Below are 15,119 nucleotides of genomic sequence, written 5' to 3' on the forward strand. Positions count from 1 at the left end.
GCAACCCTGGATTTTCCGCACCGTAAGCTAAGTATAATTTCACGGAAAATCTCCTGACACTGCCCAATGACGCCCATATTCAGAACCTCACATTACCTTTATCTTTCACTAATTCACCTAAGCAGTGAAATCAACCACACCTTTTCTTTTCTGTATGAATATGTATATTTCTAAATTCTAAAATTTCTAAACAGGCTGAAGAACAGCTTCTATCCAGGGGCTGTCAGGCTCTTGGAACGGGAAATAATTTTATGTATGATTGACTTGCGAGGCCGGTGTGTTGTGCAATTAGCTCATATGGTATAACAAGATGGTGGGTTTGTTGTCACTGTGAGTTGTGGTGGTGGGGCATGAAGGGAGGCTCAGTCAATCTCAATGTATACATGGTTGTACTTTGACAATAAAGCTTCATTCATTCAGATAGCCTTATTCAAAGACTTTTTTCAAAATTACCCGACATTTACATTCCTTTTTGATACTGGCACCTCAATGTCCCAATCAGTTTTCTCTATTGTCTCATCTTGTTTCTACCAATCCATTCATGTATCCTAACTGAATGTTATCACCCCTGCCCCCATCACATTCATTCAGAGTATTGTATAGTTTCCCCCAACATTTCTCTGATTCTTTCATTCCATTGTATTCTGGAACGTAATTTATATTAATCACCAACCCATAAATTCATATGCTCACATACAACACAATCTAGATCAACACTTCTGTCCTGACATCTTAAACTTGCCAAGGTTTTGAGTCACTGATTGCAATAATACCAATTCATAATTTCTGATTTTCACTTTTGTGCTTTAAGTCAATTTTTGACTCCTTGCATTTGCTGGTTCCTGCAATTTTCTTGACTTTTCAAGTGGCTTGCCCAAGTATTCTTCCTAGATTTGGGAGACAGTGAGTGGCCAAAGGTCATCGAATTATCTTTTTTTGCCCATGATGGGACTAGAACTCATGGTCTCCCAGGTTTTTTTTAGAAAGATAGAAAAACCTCAGTCACACCCATTCCACGAGTAGCTTTCTTCATTGGTGAGACAACTGGTCAGTCTGAGCATATTTTTGCTAGTATGCCACAAGTGCAACCAAAGTACCAAGAACTTTATCCATACAGGAGGAAGATATGTATGCAGCTTTCTTTGTGTGTTCTTTTTATGACTCATTAGCATTAATAGGAGGAAACAAAAATCACATCATGGATCAACAACTTTGTTTCAGAAAATTACTTTTCTATATTAAGGCCATTCCATGGCTATATAAAATCTAGAGGCAGTCACCATCACATGCTGCTGTGCTTCCAAACATATAGAGAATAGCCTCAACATCTTGTAAGGTGAATTAGTCCATAAATGTATTTAGGGGTGCATTATCTAATAAAACTGAACAAAATTTCTGTACAACCAGACTACATCCCAGGAGCTAAGTTTCTGTAATTCAGAAATCATCTCATTTTTCCATAGTCAGATATCTGGAATCAATTGTTTTGTAATTTTCCTTAAATAAAAGTATATAAATGCACTTGTGCCATATCCTAATGATTCAAAGCTTTTTATTATATATGCTGGAATTTGATCTAAGGATGCCTATAGTGAATTAATAATTACTTTTGAAACCTCAGTTTTGTGAAGAGAATTCTGATTATCTGTTTTCTTTTTATAGAGAAATATGTACACTTTTCCATTATTAAAACAAATTTTAATTATCCTGAAAAATCTGATAAAGTTTAGGAAATAGTAATAGCTTATTTTTACACATATTCTTTCTATTAACCAACAGAACCCAATCAACATAAGTAAATAATAGTACAAAAAAAATTACATGTCTATTTTCACTGTTATGTTGGCCTGGAAATTGAAACACTGTATTGAGAAAGGAAAATAGATCTCATTTGTAAGAAGTTCTATTTTCAAAAGTACCATTTTCTAAATTGACACCAGTAAAACTATAAATTGTTTCAAAGTGGTTTATTGCCATTACAACATTTATGTTGTAATTTCTCCCCATAGGGAAGGTTTACTGCCCCAAAGTTGTTAAAGTAAAATAACATTATTAAAGACAATCTATATATAGTGCATTACAATTGTTGATAAAAATCACAACAAAAAGGTCAAATTAAACTAATAATTTTTCAAAAGTATTCATTCCTATATGCAGTTTTTATGTTAATGATATGGCATCTGCAGATGAATGCAAAAACAGAATCATACTATTTATTTTGTTACAAATAAGAGTTCAGTTGGACTCTTAGATGCTACCTATACCACAATAGGATGTGGCACTGTAACTACTTTGCTCACAGGTATGTGTGCTTATAAAACATCCGGGCACTGAATGAATCATTTGCAGAATGCTTACAAACAAAGATAAGATGGTTATTTTACCAAACCATGTAGTTGGGGTTTACAAAATTAAGCTGTGTCAACTTTGTATTCTAATGTAAAATATACAGTAACTATGAGTCAGGATAGAGTTTGTTGGAATCCACTCATAAATTAACGGGCACTTCACTGCCTTTTTTATTTCTTGGTAAAAATAAATTTAGCTACAAGTGTCAAATATACAAATTAGCAGATGTAATATATTTAAACTATTAGCTTCACAAGAGTTAATTGAGGAATCCATTTTGAATTGCCTATATGGAGAATCGATAACCAATCTTGACTTTGTAATTTTAAAGGAATGATGCTTTTGAATATTTTACTTTGCTCCAATGCTCTTAAAGAGGCAGAATCACAATTTCAATGCATTTGTACATCTGACTGCAAAATAACCAACATTGTTTCAAAAATCACATTTTATTAATCATGCCTTTTCTTGTTTTTCTTAAATTAGCAGGGTTTTTTTATTTCAGAAAAGCTGGTACATATTTGAGTTGAGTAATTTTGTAAATATTAAAAAATTCTTTTAAGGCAAGAAAGTGATCTAATTTTTGAACAGCTGTGCAGTACTTTGTATAAGGGAAGATAAAAGTTTAACAAATGATACTGAATGCTAGTATGAGTGTTTTCATGATGGTGGTGATGCAAAAGAGATGATGACAAAGTCCTTCCTTGCTTGTGAAGAGCAGCACCTTTTCAATTTTTCTCCATGAATCAAATAATCAATTATTTTTTTTCAGACTGTCAGGAGGAATAAAAATGGAAGAAAAAGAAAAGGATTAATTCATTGACATAGATGTTAGAGCTCAGAGCATGTCAAAAATATAAAAATATTTGAAAGTTTTAGTTATACTGTTAATGTAAAAGGAATAATTACAGTATACTCACTTATATTTGATCAACCTTCCTCCTTGAGTAAGTTGTGCAAGTTCATTAGTGAAGTGACAAGCAAACAACAACCAGTTCCTGGGTTGCACCTTGTATGCAAACCTCATAAAAGTCAAAGAATAGCAGCAAAGTGCTGTAAAAAGAAAGTTAGTGTTCAATGACTTCATGTTCCTAGATTTAGAACATTCACTTTTATTTCTGCAAGTACAGTACTGGGTTATTGCACACCCAAAGAATCTCATTTTACGTACATTTTACTATCTTACAAACATCATTATTAATAAAACTTAAAACCATAACAGGTGTTATCTCTGAGGTCTGTTTTATAAATGAACCCACCCTGGCACCCAAAAAAATATGACAGGCTCACAGTGGGCCTCCTTGATGTACAAATGTTAATTTAATATTTTTTAATTTGGTTCTTAATTTTTGTATTCTGGATTTTTAATTCCCTGTAAACCGCCCTGAGTCCTCAGGGAATAGGGCGGTATATAAATATAACTAAATAAATAAATAAATAAATAAATGTAACCTTCACATTTTAAGAGGTAAAGAACTGAGTAATAGGAAAAAAAATTCTTAGTGGACAAATAAGCTGGATTTAGATCAGAGAGCTCCACAACAGACAACTGTGTTGTTTTACATGATAAGTAATTAAAATAAACTGTTTGCTGCTTTCATAGATCTCAGCATGGTTCTTGATTCCTTAAACAGAAGCATGCTGTGAAAGGAATTGGTCATCTTAAACATGGAATCTAGACTCCCGGTTAAGGCCCTCTACTCAAACACCACTTGAAAGTGTGTACAGGGGCAAACAGTTCTGTACCTTACAGTATACCTATCCATAAGATATTAGATAGTGTTGTATTCTAACCCTGATGCTTTTTAACTGCTATGTCAGTTATATTCCAGGATTCTTATATGCTTCAGACACTTATATGCCAAAAATCCATGATAAAAGTCTTAATATTCTTTTATATGTTGACAATGTGGTTGTCATGGAGCATTCTCAAGTAAGTCTGAGAAGACTGTTGCAAAATAAATATCTACTGTGATCTTAATTCTCTAAACATCAATAAAACCAAGGCAAAGTAAACAGGGAGTCCTAGATGTTAGTACCCAAACAGACATGAAGTTCTTGGCAAAAATAGATCTTTAAATTGGTTGGGTAAGAATAAAAATACTTTCAAAACCAAAAACAAAATACCTTTCAATGAGTCTGAAGCAATTCCTAAGAACCTATTCTAGAGCAAATTTTGAACTATTGGATTCCATGGCCAAATATGGGCACTGCTATCATTGGCCATATCATGAGAGGATATGTATGTGCAGGGCCCAAGCCAATAAAGATATTGCTCACATTTTGTTTGTCAACTAAATATCTGTTTTGTGTTTAGATATTTGAAATCCTTACTTGAAAGAACAGCCCATTGGGATCTAAATTGCAAATTATATTTCTTCCTGGTCTCTAATGTATGCATTGTTAGCAGAAATGCTAAATTTATAGACAACGCAATTTAGCTAAGAGTTTATTAGTATTATATTTTCTTTTTATCTATTTTATCCTGGAAACAAATCTTGTATTTTACCTTTATTTTCTTTGATAAGACTAATCAATCAATAAACACTGCAAATTCTGCACCTCTAGGTAGTTTGTTAGGGTTAGTTTGTTAGCAATTAAAAAACTACTGTTTAAAACTGAAGTTAATTTCACCACTTGCCAAATGTCATTCGGCCACTTATGATTTCTGGTGATTTCTTCATATCACTGAAGGCAGCAATGGGAAGTCCCCAGTTGGCAACAGGTCCCCAGAAGTGCTATATTAAAGGCACACAATAAGAAAAGGAATTTTACCTTTTGCCAGTTCAAAAATATTTTAAATCAGATTTAAAAGGACTAGATGATTGTTGCCTCTGATCAATGCAGTCCCATTTGGAAGCAGGGGGATAAGGACACATTTTATTCCTTAATCTAAAACACATATATAATATCACTGCTACAGCCCTTGCAATTCCAAAGAAACGCACAAATACCAAACATCCCATAAATCTGTGGTGGCGAACCTATGGCACAGGTGCCGTCACCCCAGTCAGCTGGGTTTTATAAAACCTTTTCACTTTAGGCCTCTGCCGCCGTGTGCCAAAAAAAAGGTTCAATCAATCAATTTCAACTTCTCGCCAGAAAAAAAAGATCTCGCAAAGTTGGAATTGATTTGATTGAACTTCAGTCCCAACCAAGCTGCCGTTACCACCGCAGCCACACCCACCCAAAGGGCCACACCCACCCAATGGGCCACAACCCACTCAGCACCCAACAATACATAAGTGGGTTTTGGGTTGCAGTTTGGGTATTCGGTCTCTAAAAGGTTCGCCATCATTGCCATAAGGCATTATACCAGAAGAGAATTGGAAAGTCTTCATGGCATTACTACGTTCTTCTCCACTGGCTAAGTAGCCAAGAGTAAGCATGGTTTGGCTACCATAGCCTCAGTGTCTAGATGTTGTCAAGTGTTGACAGTTCAATTCTGTAATGGAGACATTTGCTTTCCTATAAGTTTTTCTCTAGCTCTTTTTCTTGGAGGACTAGGGATTCAAAATGTTCAACTGACGGAGTAGGTCCTGGGATCTTGGGGTAGTGTTATTATGTAAATAAATGGCATAAATACACATGCGCTCCTGTAATATGACTGATTGGCAGTAGGTATAACTCTGAATTCCCTTGTTTGATTAGAACTACATTTAGCCTCCTGACAGAAAGTGGCTCAATTTAGCATTTGTGCTCTAACATATTAATTTCTCTTGATCCAGGAAAGCCAGGTACAAACATGTACAGACTAACCTAAAGGAACTTTACTGAACACATTTTTACAGGTTTATAGCAAACTACTTTGTCATGAAATAGACTAATGAGTTAATTATATTCACTATCACTTTTAAATGAGGTACTATGACAGGAGTAATCATATAAAATTTTCTCTTTTTTCCACAAAAAATGGCTAGGGAAGACTTTTGTAAAAAAATTAAGTTTTATTTGGTCATTTCCTAGGATATCTATTGGAAATAATTCTGTTGTACTATAAACGAAAGGAACTTAACCTGGGAAAAGCTGCATTTGAACTTAAAGAATACTATGACTGGCACGATTACAGGTGGTTGAAAGGAAGCAAAAATAATACCTTACCGTACTGTTTGATGAGCAGTCATAATTGTTCATCATTTAAGAGGAAATGTGAAAGAGAAAAAAAGGCAATAGCCTCCATGAAATAAATTCAATATATAAATATTTGTTTTTATTTGTATGTATCTAGCCCACTTTATTACTAAAACAAAAGTAGAGTACAATTCATTTAAAACTGTTAACAATGACAAAATTATACCATGTTAAAACTCTTAAACAAAGGACAACAGTAGATCAGACTGACATCACCAGATTTAGGCAAATGCCTATATAAACTTAAGAGATTTGTACCATCCAGATCTGTGTACCTCTGATAAATATACTTCTTTAAGGATACTTTCACTAATCTTAATTGGCAGATAAGTACATATGAAAGTGCTGTTATATATCCAGGTCCTAAGCTGTAGAGCCTATATATCAAGAGTTATAGTACAAAATTGTAACTAAACTGACTTAGTGGGTTGGGTGGATGCTGAAAGAAAAAGCATAGAAATTTTAGTTGTTGCCTCCTCTGCACTCTGGACTTATTTTTTAACTTAATTTCTAAATCCACCAGTCACATAATACAAACTATGTTCTCTGTATCTCTAGATTACTAACATAATTTAACTAAAATAAGTAAGAATGAGAACCAGAGAAATATTAAATACTTTTAATTTACCAGCATTCCATAATGTTGATATAATTTAGAAACATACTACCAGTATCTGTCCCCTATTGTCTTTAAAAATGCTTCAGTTACACTCACACATATTTGATTTACCAATTAAACATGCCTATTCATCTCTGTTTTTCAATGTTAGGAATTTTGGGGCCTGGTAGGATAGGGATATTGTATGCATACTGATATAAATACAGTGGGTCCCATAAATGTGTGAAAATCATTAGCCAGTACCTTGAACAAAAGTTTATTAGTTGTGCCTGAAAGAAATTAAAAGAAAAATTGGGAAAAAATGTGACCTGCAAACTGATGACAGGGATCATATGATATCAATGCTGAAAGAATTATATTGGCAAAACCACCACTGCATCAGACATGATCAGACAGAAGCAAATTGTACAAGTAATGCAGAAAAAAAGTAAATAATCAAAAATTATGCTTCTAAACGTCAATGGATTCTTTGCAAAGGCTCTGAATAAATTCTGAGGATTGTAGCTAGATACAAAAGCCATGGAAGTTTGGCAGGGTTCCCTTGCTGAAGCTGGAATACTTTCCTACCTATACAAGATACTGTCAAATTCTAGCCTTAAACTATTACCAATGTACTAGAATAAAGTATCACACAGATTTTAACCTTCATATGTAATAATGTAAATTTGTAACTTGTTTTTTTAGTATTTTAAGATGTATAAAAACCATAAAACTCTCATATGTAGAACAAAAGTTGAAATAAAAATTCTGTTAAATCATACTGGCAGTAATTTAATAACAGTAATTTTTAAATGGCACATGCATAATTATCCACATGAACATCAACATTTTCCTAAAAATCTTACCTATACATGCTTGAAATATAATTATATCACAGCTAATAGAACAAAATTTTAATTTGAAAGTTTTTAGCTATAAAGTATTGCCATTTCAATTACATATATTTCTCTCACAATAAACAAATCAACAATCTTACATCAATATGCAGCTTTTAAAACTAAGTTTATTTTTGTTAAGAACATATAGTGCTCTATGTTAAGTGCCTTTCTTTTTCAAAACAATAATTTAGTGGTCATGCAAGTACTGCAAGGTTTTTTCACTTCAGATTTGCTCAATCTCTTAAGTAATGAACATCTCAAAGTCTTGGACAGGTCCATCAGGAACATTCTTAAGAGTGATGCAATACTATTCCTATTTACCTTTGAGAAAGCGCCAGTGAACTAAATGTTGTTTAGTTTACACTTATTGCAAGTGTAATTATCAGTTACTTTATTGCACTTGCATATTAAACTTGATCTTAGATTGAAAGCTCATCCTAACACTGTTGCAAGGCTTAACGTATTTGCACTACTGCTCCTGCATTTAGTATAGCCATCATCTAAGAAAAACTTTGAAAGGAATTTCACATGCTTACTAATTTCATGAAATGGATATTGCTTCTTAATGGCTTTTAACAGAAATGTTACAAATTAAAATGGCTTTCGAAAAACCTCAATTCCCCTTCACAATCAAAAAGTGGCACCCTCATTATTTGATAGGGATTATAAGTCACTGTCATGGCCTATTATTTGAGAGGCACTTGAAAGATTTGTTGTTTGTAAATGAATAATTTGGTATTATTTAGCATTCTGCCTATTTAGAAAGCTTAGTTTTAAATCTTGAAATAACATCAAGGGCAAGTTGCATGTTTCCTGTTAGTAATTAACTTACGTTTGTTCAAGTTAGCAACAATTTATATTTGACTTTTCAACAAACCCAGTATTAGATAGATGGTTAACTTTCTGTACATAAGCAAATGTATTCATACAACAGTGAATCTACTCCACAATAATGCCTATAATTCTGAAATAATTATATTTTTTATGTAAGGCATGTTATTTTTGTGGATAAAAATCAATTGGTACAGAAAACAAAAATAGATTTACTTCAGTGTCTTATGTATTCTCAAAATAGAAGATGTCAGGTCCTAAGAAATATATAAATAGTAACAGATGCACTCTAGGTTGGGATTTGTTGTTGTTCAAGTTTATTCAGAAGCATAGCCCAGTGTTTGACAAAATATTTAATCCAAGCAATCATACGGCTTAATACAGCATTTAGCAGCTGCAGCTACCATCACCTTGCCACCCTTCTATCAAATTACTGAAAAGAGCAGGAGTCTTGTCCTTCAAACAGTTCCTACATTCCCTCAAACTCATTATCAAAACAATTTTCATGTATTACTGGAGAGAGACATCCTTTTCGCCTATACTGTTGGCTTTGCTTTTCTATTTTAGAAATCCCTCGAGAGCATTTCCCAGTTGGGAAGCATAATAAGCACATTTTTTTAAAAAAATACAGCCTTTGCACCAAGGATGGATCACGTCACAAGCTGGCTTGTCCTCCCGGCTGTTCATATAAGAGGGCAGGTCAATTATTTCAAGGAGAAGAACAGTCTTGTGTGTGCTTGAACCCAAATTTTGCTTCCTGAGAATTACAATTATAACAACCCTTTTGGCTTGTCCCACTGTTACCGCCTTGAGCACCCCCAATTCTCTGCAAGAGGAACTACGTAGCTTGTCATTATTGTTCAGTCATCAAGTCATGTCCGACTCTTTGCGATCCCATGGACCGCAGCGCACCAGGCTTCCTTGTCCTCCACTGTCCCCCGGAGTCTGCCCAAATCCACCTTCATTATGTCAATGACACCATTTAGTGGCCAGGGGTAGGCAACCTCGGCTCTTTTATGACTCGTGGACTTCAACTCCCAGAATCCCTGAGCCAGCATGGCTCAGGGATTCTGGGAGTTGAAGTCCACGAGTCATAAAAGAGCCGAGGTTGCCTACCCCCCCCCCCCGATCTAGCCAATCTCGCCCTCTGCCATCCCCTTCTCCTGTTGCCTTCAATCTTTCCCAACATCAGGGTTTTTTCCAAAGTCACTGCGAGCACCCAAATATGGGAGCCTCGAAGCCTTTCCCCACTTGTGCGTCTCTGGGACACAGACAGGCCCTCCCGGCATCTTTCTCCCGCTATGACACTGCCTTCCTTTTTTTTTAAAATCCCATTTATATCCCGCCCTTCTCCGAAGACTCAGGGCGGCTTACAATCTAAGAAGCACAAATCAAATGTGCTTAGCAATAGCCTTCATTCTATGTATATTCCTGCTTATTAGGGCTTTCGCCCCCCCCCCCCAAAGCGGTGTTTTTACAAAGTCAGCTTATTTATTTATTTCTTTATTATTTCTTTATTAATTTAATTTGTATACTGCCCTTCTCCCGAAGGACTCAGGGCGGTGAACAGGGCAATACATATTAAAAGATACAAAAATTAAAAGCGATTAAACAACAGTGCCCATGAATAAATTAATACATATTAAAAAGTTAAAACCGATTTATAAAACCCAGTATTCCCCATCCCATCAGGCCAGGCCAGCTTGTTCAAAAAGGTAGGTTTTGAGATTGCGCCGGAAGGAGCGGAGGTCAGGCGCCATGCGGAGCTCGGCCAGAAGATGGTTCCATAAATCCGGCGCGCCCACAGAGAACGCCCTCCCCCTGGGGACCACCAGTCGGCATTCTTTGACCGGTGGCACCCCGAGGAGGCCCTCTCTGTGGGAGCGTACTGGGCGGAGGGAAGTTGACGCCGGCCGCAGGTGCTCCCCAAGGTATTCCGGACCCATGCCATGGAGGGCTTTGTAGGTCATTACCAACACCTTGATTGCCCCCAACAATCTGGGTCCTCATTTTACCTACCTCGGAAGGATGGAAGGCTGAATCAACCTTGAGCCTGGTGGGACTCGAACCCGCACTAATTGCAGGCAGCTGGCCGGAGACCGATTTCATTTTTTTTTTTTGGCAGGACTTCTATGGCCGCCTGCAGTCACCCAGCGACTCCAGGAGGCTCACAAGAGTCATCATCATTATTATTATTATTATTATTATTATTATTATTATTATTATTAAAGAGGTCAGTTTCAAGGCAGGCAACGGAACGAACACTTCCATTCAACAGGGAGCAGCGTCGGAAGCCCAGCTCGGGGCTGGGGGGAGGAGCGGGGACGGCAGCTGACCTTGACCGTTTCAAAACTGCCCCGCGGGGTCGGCTCTGACCAGCATCTGGACGGAGGGAGGGACCCCGAAAGAAATCCCAGGGCTAATGGCGTCAGATGGCAAAGCGCTGCACCTGAAACACCCCGGAGGCTCTTCCAGCTTCGGGGCCACGGACGACAAGGCCCCGCAAAGGAGGTCGGAGGAGGAGGAGGAGGAGGAAGCGGTGCAGAGCAGCAAACCGGGCCCAAAGTGACGAACCGCCCTTCTCCCTTACCTCATGAGGTAATCCCTGAAATCCTTGCTGCGCACGTAGTCCGCGGCTTTGCGGGCCAGGGCCGCCGCCATGGCTTAACGAGCGGAGAAGGCAGGCGAGCTCTCAGGAGGCACCGCCGACGCGGCTTGCAATGACAACCTCCTCCGCGGTCGGGGAACGAGCCTCCTTTTTACGACCGGCCCGGGCTCTGCCTTACGATAGCGCCCGCGTTTCCATAGCAACCCCATCGTTGATAGGCGCCGGTTCTTCCTTCTCCCGCCCCCCCACCCCCACCCTTCAATTGACTTGTTCAAGGGCGGGGAAGGAAAGAGGCTTGCCGTAAAGCACGTTCTTAAGCCGCGGTTTCTGTTGGTTGCAGGCAGGGATCGGATGGGTTCTTATTGGTCGGTTGCGGTAGCCTGACGTATCGCTACATGAGGGACCCTCCGTCGCCTTCAGATTGCCGGTCAAGGGCAACGTGAGCGGTTTAGGGGCGGGAGGCGGAGCTTGAGCCCGTTTCGTCCTCGGCCATTGGTGGCTGAGTTCCGGGGTGCCAGTAGTGGAAGGGAGGCGCTTTCTTCATTCAGGTTTCGCTGTGAAATAATTAAACTCCGGTTCTTCAAATGGAGCTTTCAGCGTCGGGTTGTATTTTGAGCAGCGTGGTTCGCCACCTGCAGTGCTCTTAGATGACAACGAACACTTACTTGCTGGTCAAACCCGGGGTCCTTTTTACTTAGATTGCTTTAGCCTTTCTTCCTAGGAAAAATACTTCAAACTTAAGATCGTCTGAGTTGCCGTTTCTTCATCTTTTGAAAGATTATACTTTCCACATGACCAAAACTAAAGAGATCGTTTAAAAAGTAGATGCATCATACAGTAATTCTTACAGTAACTATTTGATATTCCGTTTGTTTCCTAAAAAAAAATCCAGTACAGAATTTGACCCCCCCCCCCGCCATTTTACATTACTGTCCATTATAATCCCAAGGATAGGTCTTTCCGCATATTAGAAGTTAAAGTGCTGAATTGCAAATGTATTGCTCAAAACTACAGCTCTAAGCTGAGAAAGGGGCTCCTACTAAAGTAACCTGTGTGCCAATTATGGTGGTCTTTAAATGTTTTCTGCTTGACAACATAGTTTTTGAGAAGCCACTATTAGGTTCAGACAAAATTGGAATAGGAAGATAATCATTTTCTACATTGCACCAGATTTTTGGCATGGGGACTTTAGAAAAGTATTTCCCTCTGATAGGGAATTATTGATTTATTTCCCTGACATCCCATCTCCTGGTGGCTCTTACATCTTTCGTTTGTAATTTTGGTCTTCACCATGTGCCATAATGTCTGTCATGAAGCCCTTAATTCTTTGAACTTCACTAGAACGAACAAAATGATGCTCAAATGGAATTTGGCACTGAAGTTGGGGAAGCCTTTTTAAAATGAAAAATATTTGAAGAAAGTTTTAAATTCAGAAATGAACAATTTATCTTGTTTCTGGTTACTTAAGCATTTCCGTAAACAGTAAACCAGTTGCAGAGAGGTTTAGGCTATAGAGTTGATTGTTTTGTCTGCCGCTTATACCATTATCATCAATGCAATTAAATACTTTTTCCAAGATTTTTCACTGGTGTAACTGTCATGACTGAATCATACAGCTTCTCAGTTATTGAAAAATTCATACAGAATTGCTCATTTCTGATTCTCTTATGGTTTCCTCTGCTTTCTTTTTGAATTATATGGGAAATTATGTGCCTGTGGTTTTCCCATTTCTAGGTAGATAAAAGTGTTCTGTTGGTTTCATACATTTAATACGGTGATTGAAAGACTTTTAAAAGCTTTCCATTTCATAAGTGTAAGAAGCCTATCTTGAATAGATTATTTTTAATCCAGGTAAGACTGGGTTTGTTTTTTTCTACATGACTTTTAGCCTCTTAGGTAGCCTGCAAACAAATGGGATAACAACTCTTATCTTTGCTTAGGATAGATAATGAAACTGTTTATTACTCTCTTCACTCTGGAGATTACTTTCCTTCTCTGCTAGTTTAAACTTGGTTCATTCATACCACTGTACTCTAGAGCTCTTATCCTTGAGAAGAATTGTAAGAAATGTCTGCCTACTACTAATAGTTTTTTTTTAACAAGAGCGCATAATAGCAGACTAGTTCTCTTATCTATTGGGCCTCATTCATGCCCCACAATAATTATACAAGTAGGATATCTGATGTAGTTTGCCCTTGAACAGAATTTTGGTTTGGTTCATTTGATTCGCCCACTAAAAAGCCAATATGTAACAAAAAATTAAACTGTAACTATCTTGGGAAATCAGTCTGAAAACTGTAAACACTTTCTAAAATAACTGGGATCAAAGGGAAAGCGATGGCTGTTCACTATCACGTCAGAACTAATATTTTAAGGTGTGTGAACTAATATGTAGGTTTTACCTCCATAGTCAAATCTGTTATTATTAAATTGGATTTATGCATATACATCTGTTATGCACATCTTTAAGAACAGTATCATCCACAAACATGTAGAAAGTGTTCATCAACACCCTAGCCAGATGTTTTGGCTTCATTTATTTATTCAGCTTATGTTTCACCTTTCTATCTGCTGTATTTGGATAAAGTGGTTAACAGCAAGTAAAATACAAAAAAAAATGTTAACGTTATTAACAATTGCATTACTGTGTGAAATGCTTGATATAGTGGCAAATTTTCAGCAACCAGGAACCACACTTTTAAGGTTATAATTTTCCTGGCAGAGAACTGCATTGGATGAGATTGTTATACTCTATAATCACATCAGTAGTAAATGCAAGGTTTGAAAGGCTTTAACACAACCATGCAGTGTGGGGGGGAGGGCTACAGTCTCAACTGGGTAAGGGCACTCTAAATTCTTCCCTTTTGTGCTTTACTCACTGGACACACACACTATCATAGCAGTTGTTTATTGGCTGGATGTGTCTTAAACTCTGCAGAAATTAGTTCAAATAGCAGCTGATAACAATGAAATGGAAAGACATAAGGAACTCTTGTTCTTGTTCACTACACCTATGAAAGCCTGGGCTTTCAAACGAACAGGAAGAAATTCCTGAAGCTGAGTCCCAGATCCAGCCACAAGTGGAGACAGGTTTTTTTACTTAATGTTAAGATAGGTGCGATATACCGCCAATAAGCAAGTTTTTCTGGCTGAGCAATATTATTGCAATAGCATACTGCTGCTGAAAGGCGATACAATTAAGCTCTATAGTTTCAGTGTAAAATAATATGTAAGAATGAGACCATCCTGCTCTGTTGAAATCATTGACACTGATGATTTGAATGGATTTTGGACTGTGACTTTGAGATGTACACTTTTACCTACTGCGCTCACCAATACAGAACTTTTCTGTTGATGTGACAGGTTGGGATCATTACTTCCAAATCCTAATGTGACCGATTTTGGCTTAGCCTGTCTGGTGACCTTAGACATAGTAGTTTATAAACTATGCTTTCTAGTTTAGTATTAGCTATGAACCCAGGCACTACAGTTTGATCAACACACAGTGTCAAACAAGTCATCACTTAGCAACATGGGAAACTCAGCTATGAGCACATGTGATTTGCCATTGTAAGAGCTGTTTTTATATATATATAAAGATGTCCCTTTTTATTCTGGATTTATTCACAGAATATAGAATAAATTTTCCTAGCCTCCAAGTAATCACTGATTTACACCCATTCAAAATTACAACAGTGCTAAA

At 37.3% G+C, this 15,119-nt stretch overlaps 1 protein-coding gene across 2 annotated transcripts; it reads right to left on the reverse strand.

Annotated features, from left to right (window-relative positions):
- Window positions 1–1,688: 1,688 nt before the first annotated feature.
- Window positions 1,689–11,627, reverse strand: MPC1 (mitochondrial pyruvate carrier 1). 2 transcript variants are annotated; one of them, XR_014490908.1, is made up of 5 exons: window positions 6,451–6,523; window positions 4,991–5,087; window positions 3,270–3,402; window positions 2,322–3,122; window positions 1,689–2,281 (listed from the first exon to the last, which is right to left on the reverse strand). XR_014490908.1 is itself a non-coding variant. In XM_083350164.1 (5 exons), the coding sequence occupies exons 1-5, from the start codon at window positions 11,467–11,469 to the stop codon at window positions 3,104–3,106; spliced, it is 324 nt and encodes a 107-aa protein (XP_083206290.1). In that variant the 5' UTR covers window positions 11,470–11,627; the 3' UTR covers window positions 1,689–3,103. The 2 variants fall into 2 exon arrangements, 1 of the variants encoding a protein (XP_083206290.1); XM_083350164.1 differs by adding an exon at window positions 11,399–11,627 and having other exon boundaries at window positions 1,689–3,122; window positions 6,451–6,454.
- Window positions 11,628–15,119: the final 3,492 nt, after the last annotated feature.

Source organism: Vipera ursinii (assembly GCF_947247035.1).
Source record: "Vipera ursinii genome assembly, chromosome: 1".
Taxonomy (NCBI): domain Eukaryota; kingdom Metazoa; phylum Chordata; class Lepidosauria; order Squamata; family Viperidae; genus Vipera; species Vipera ursinii.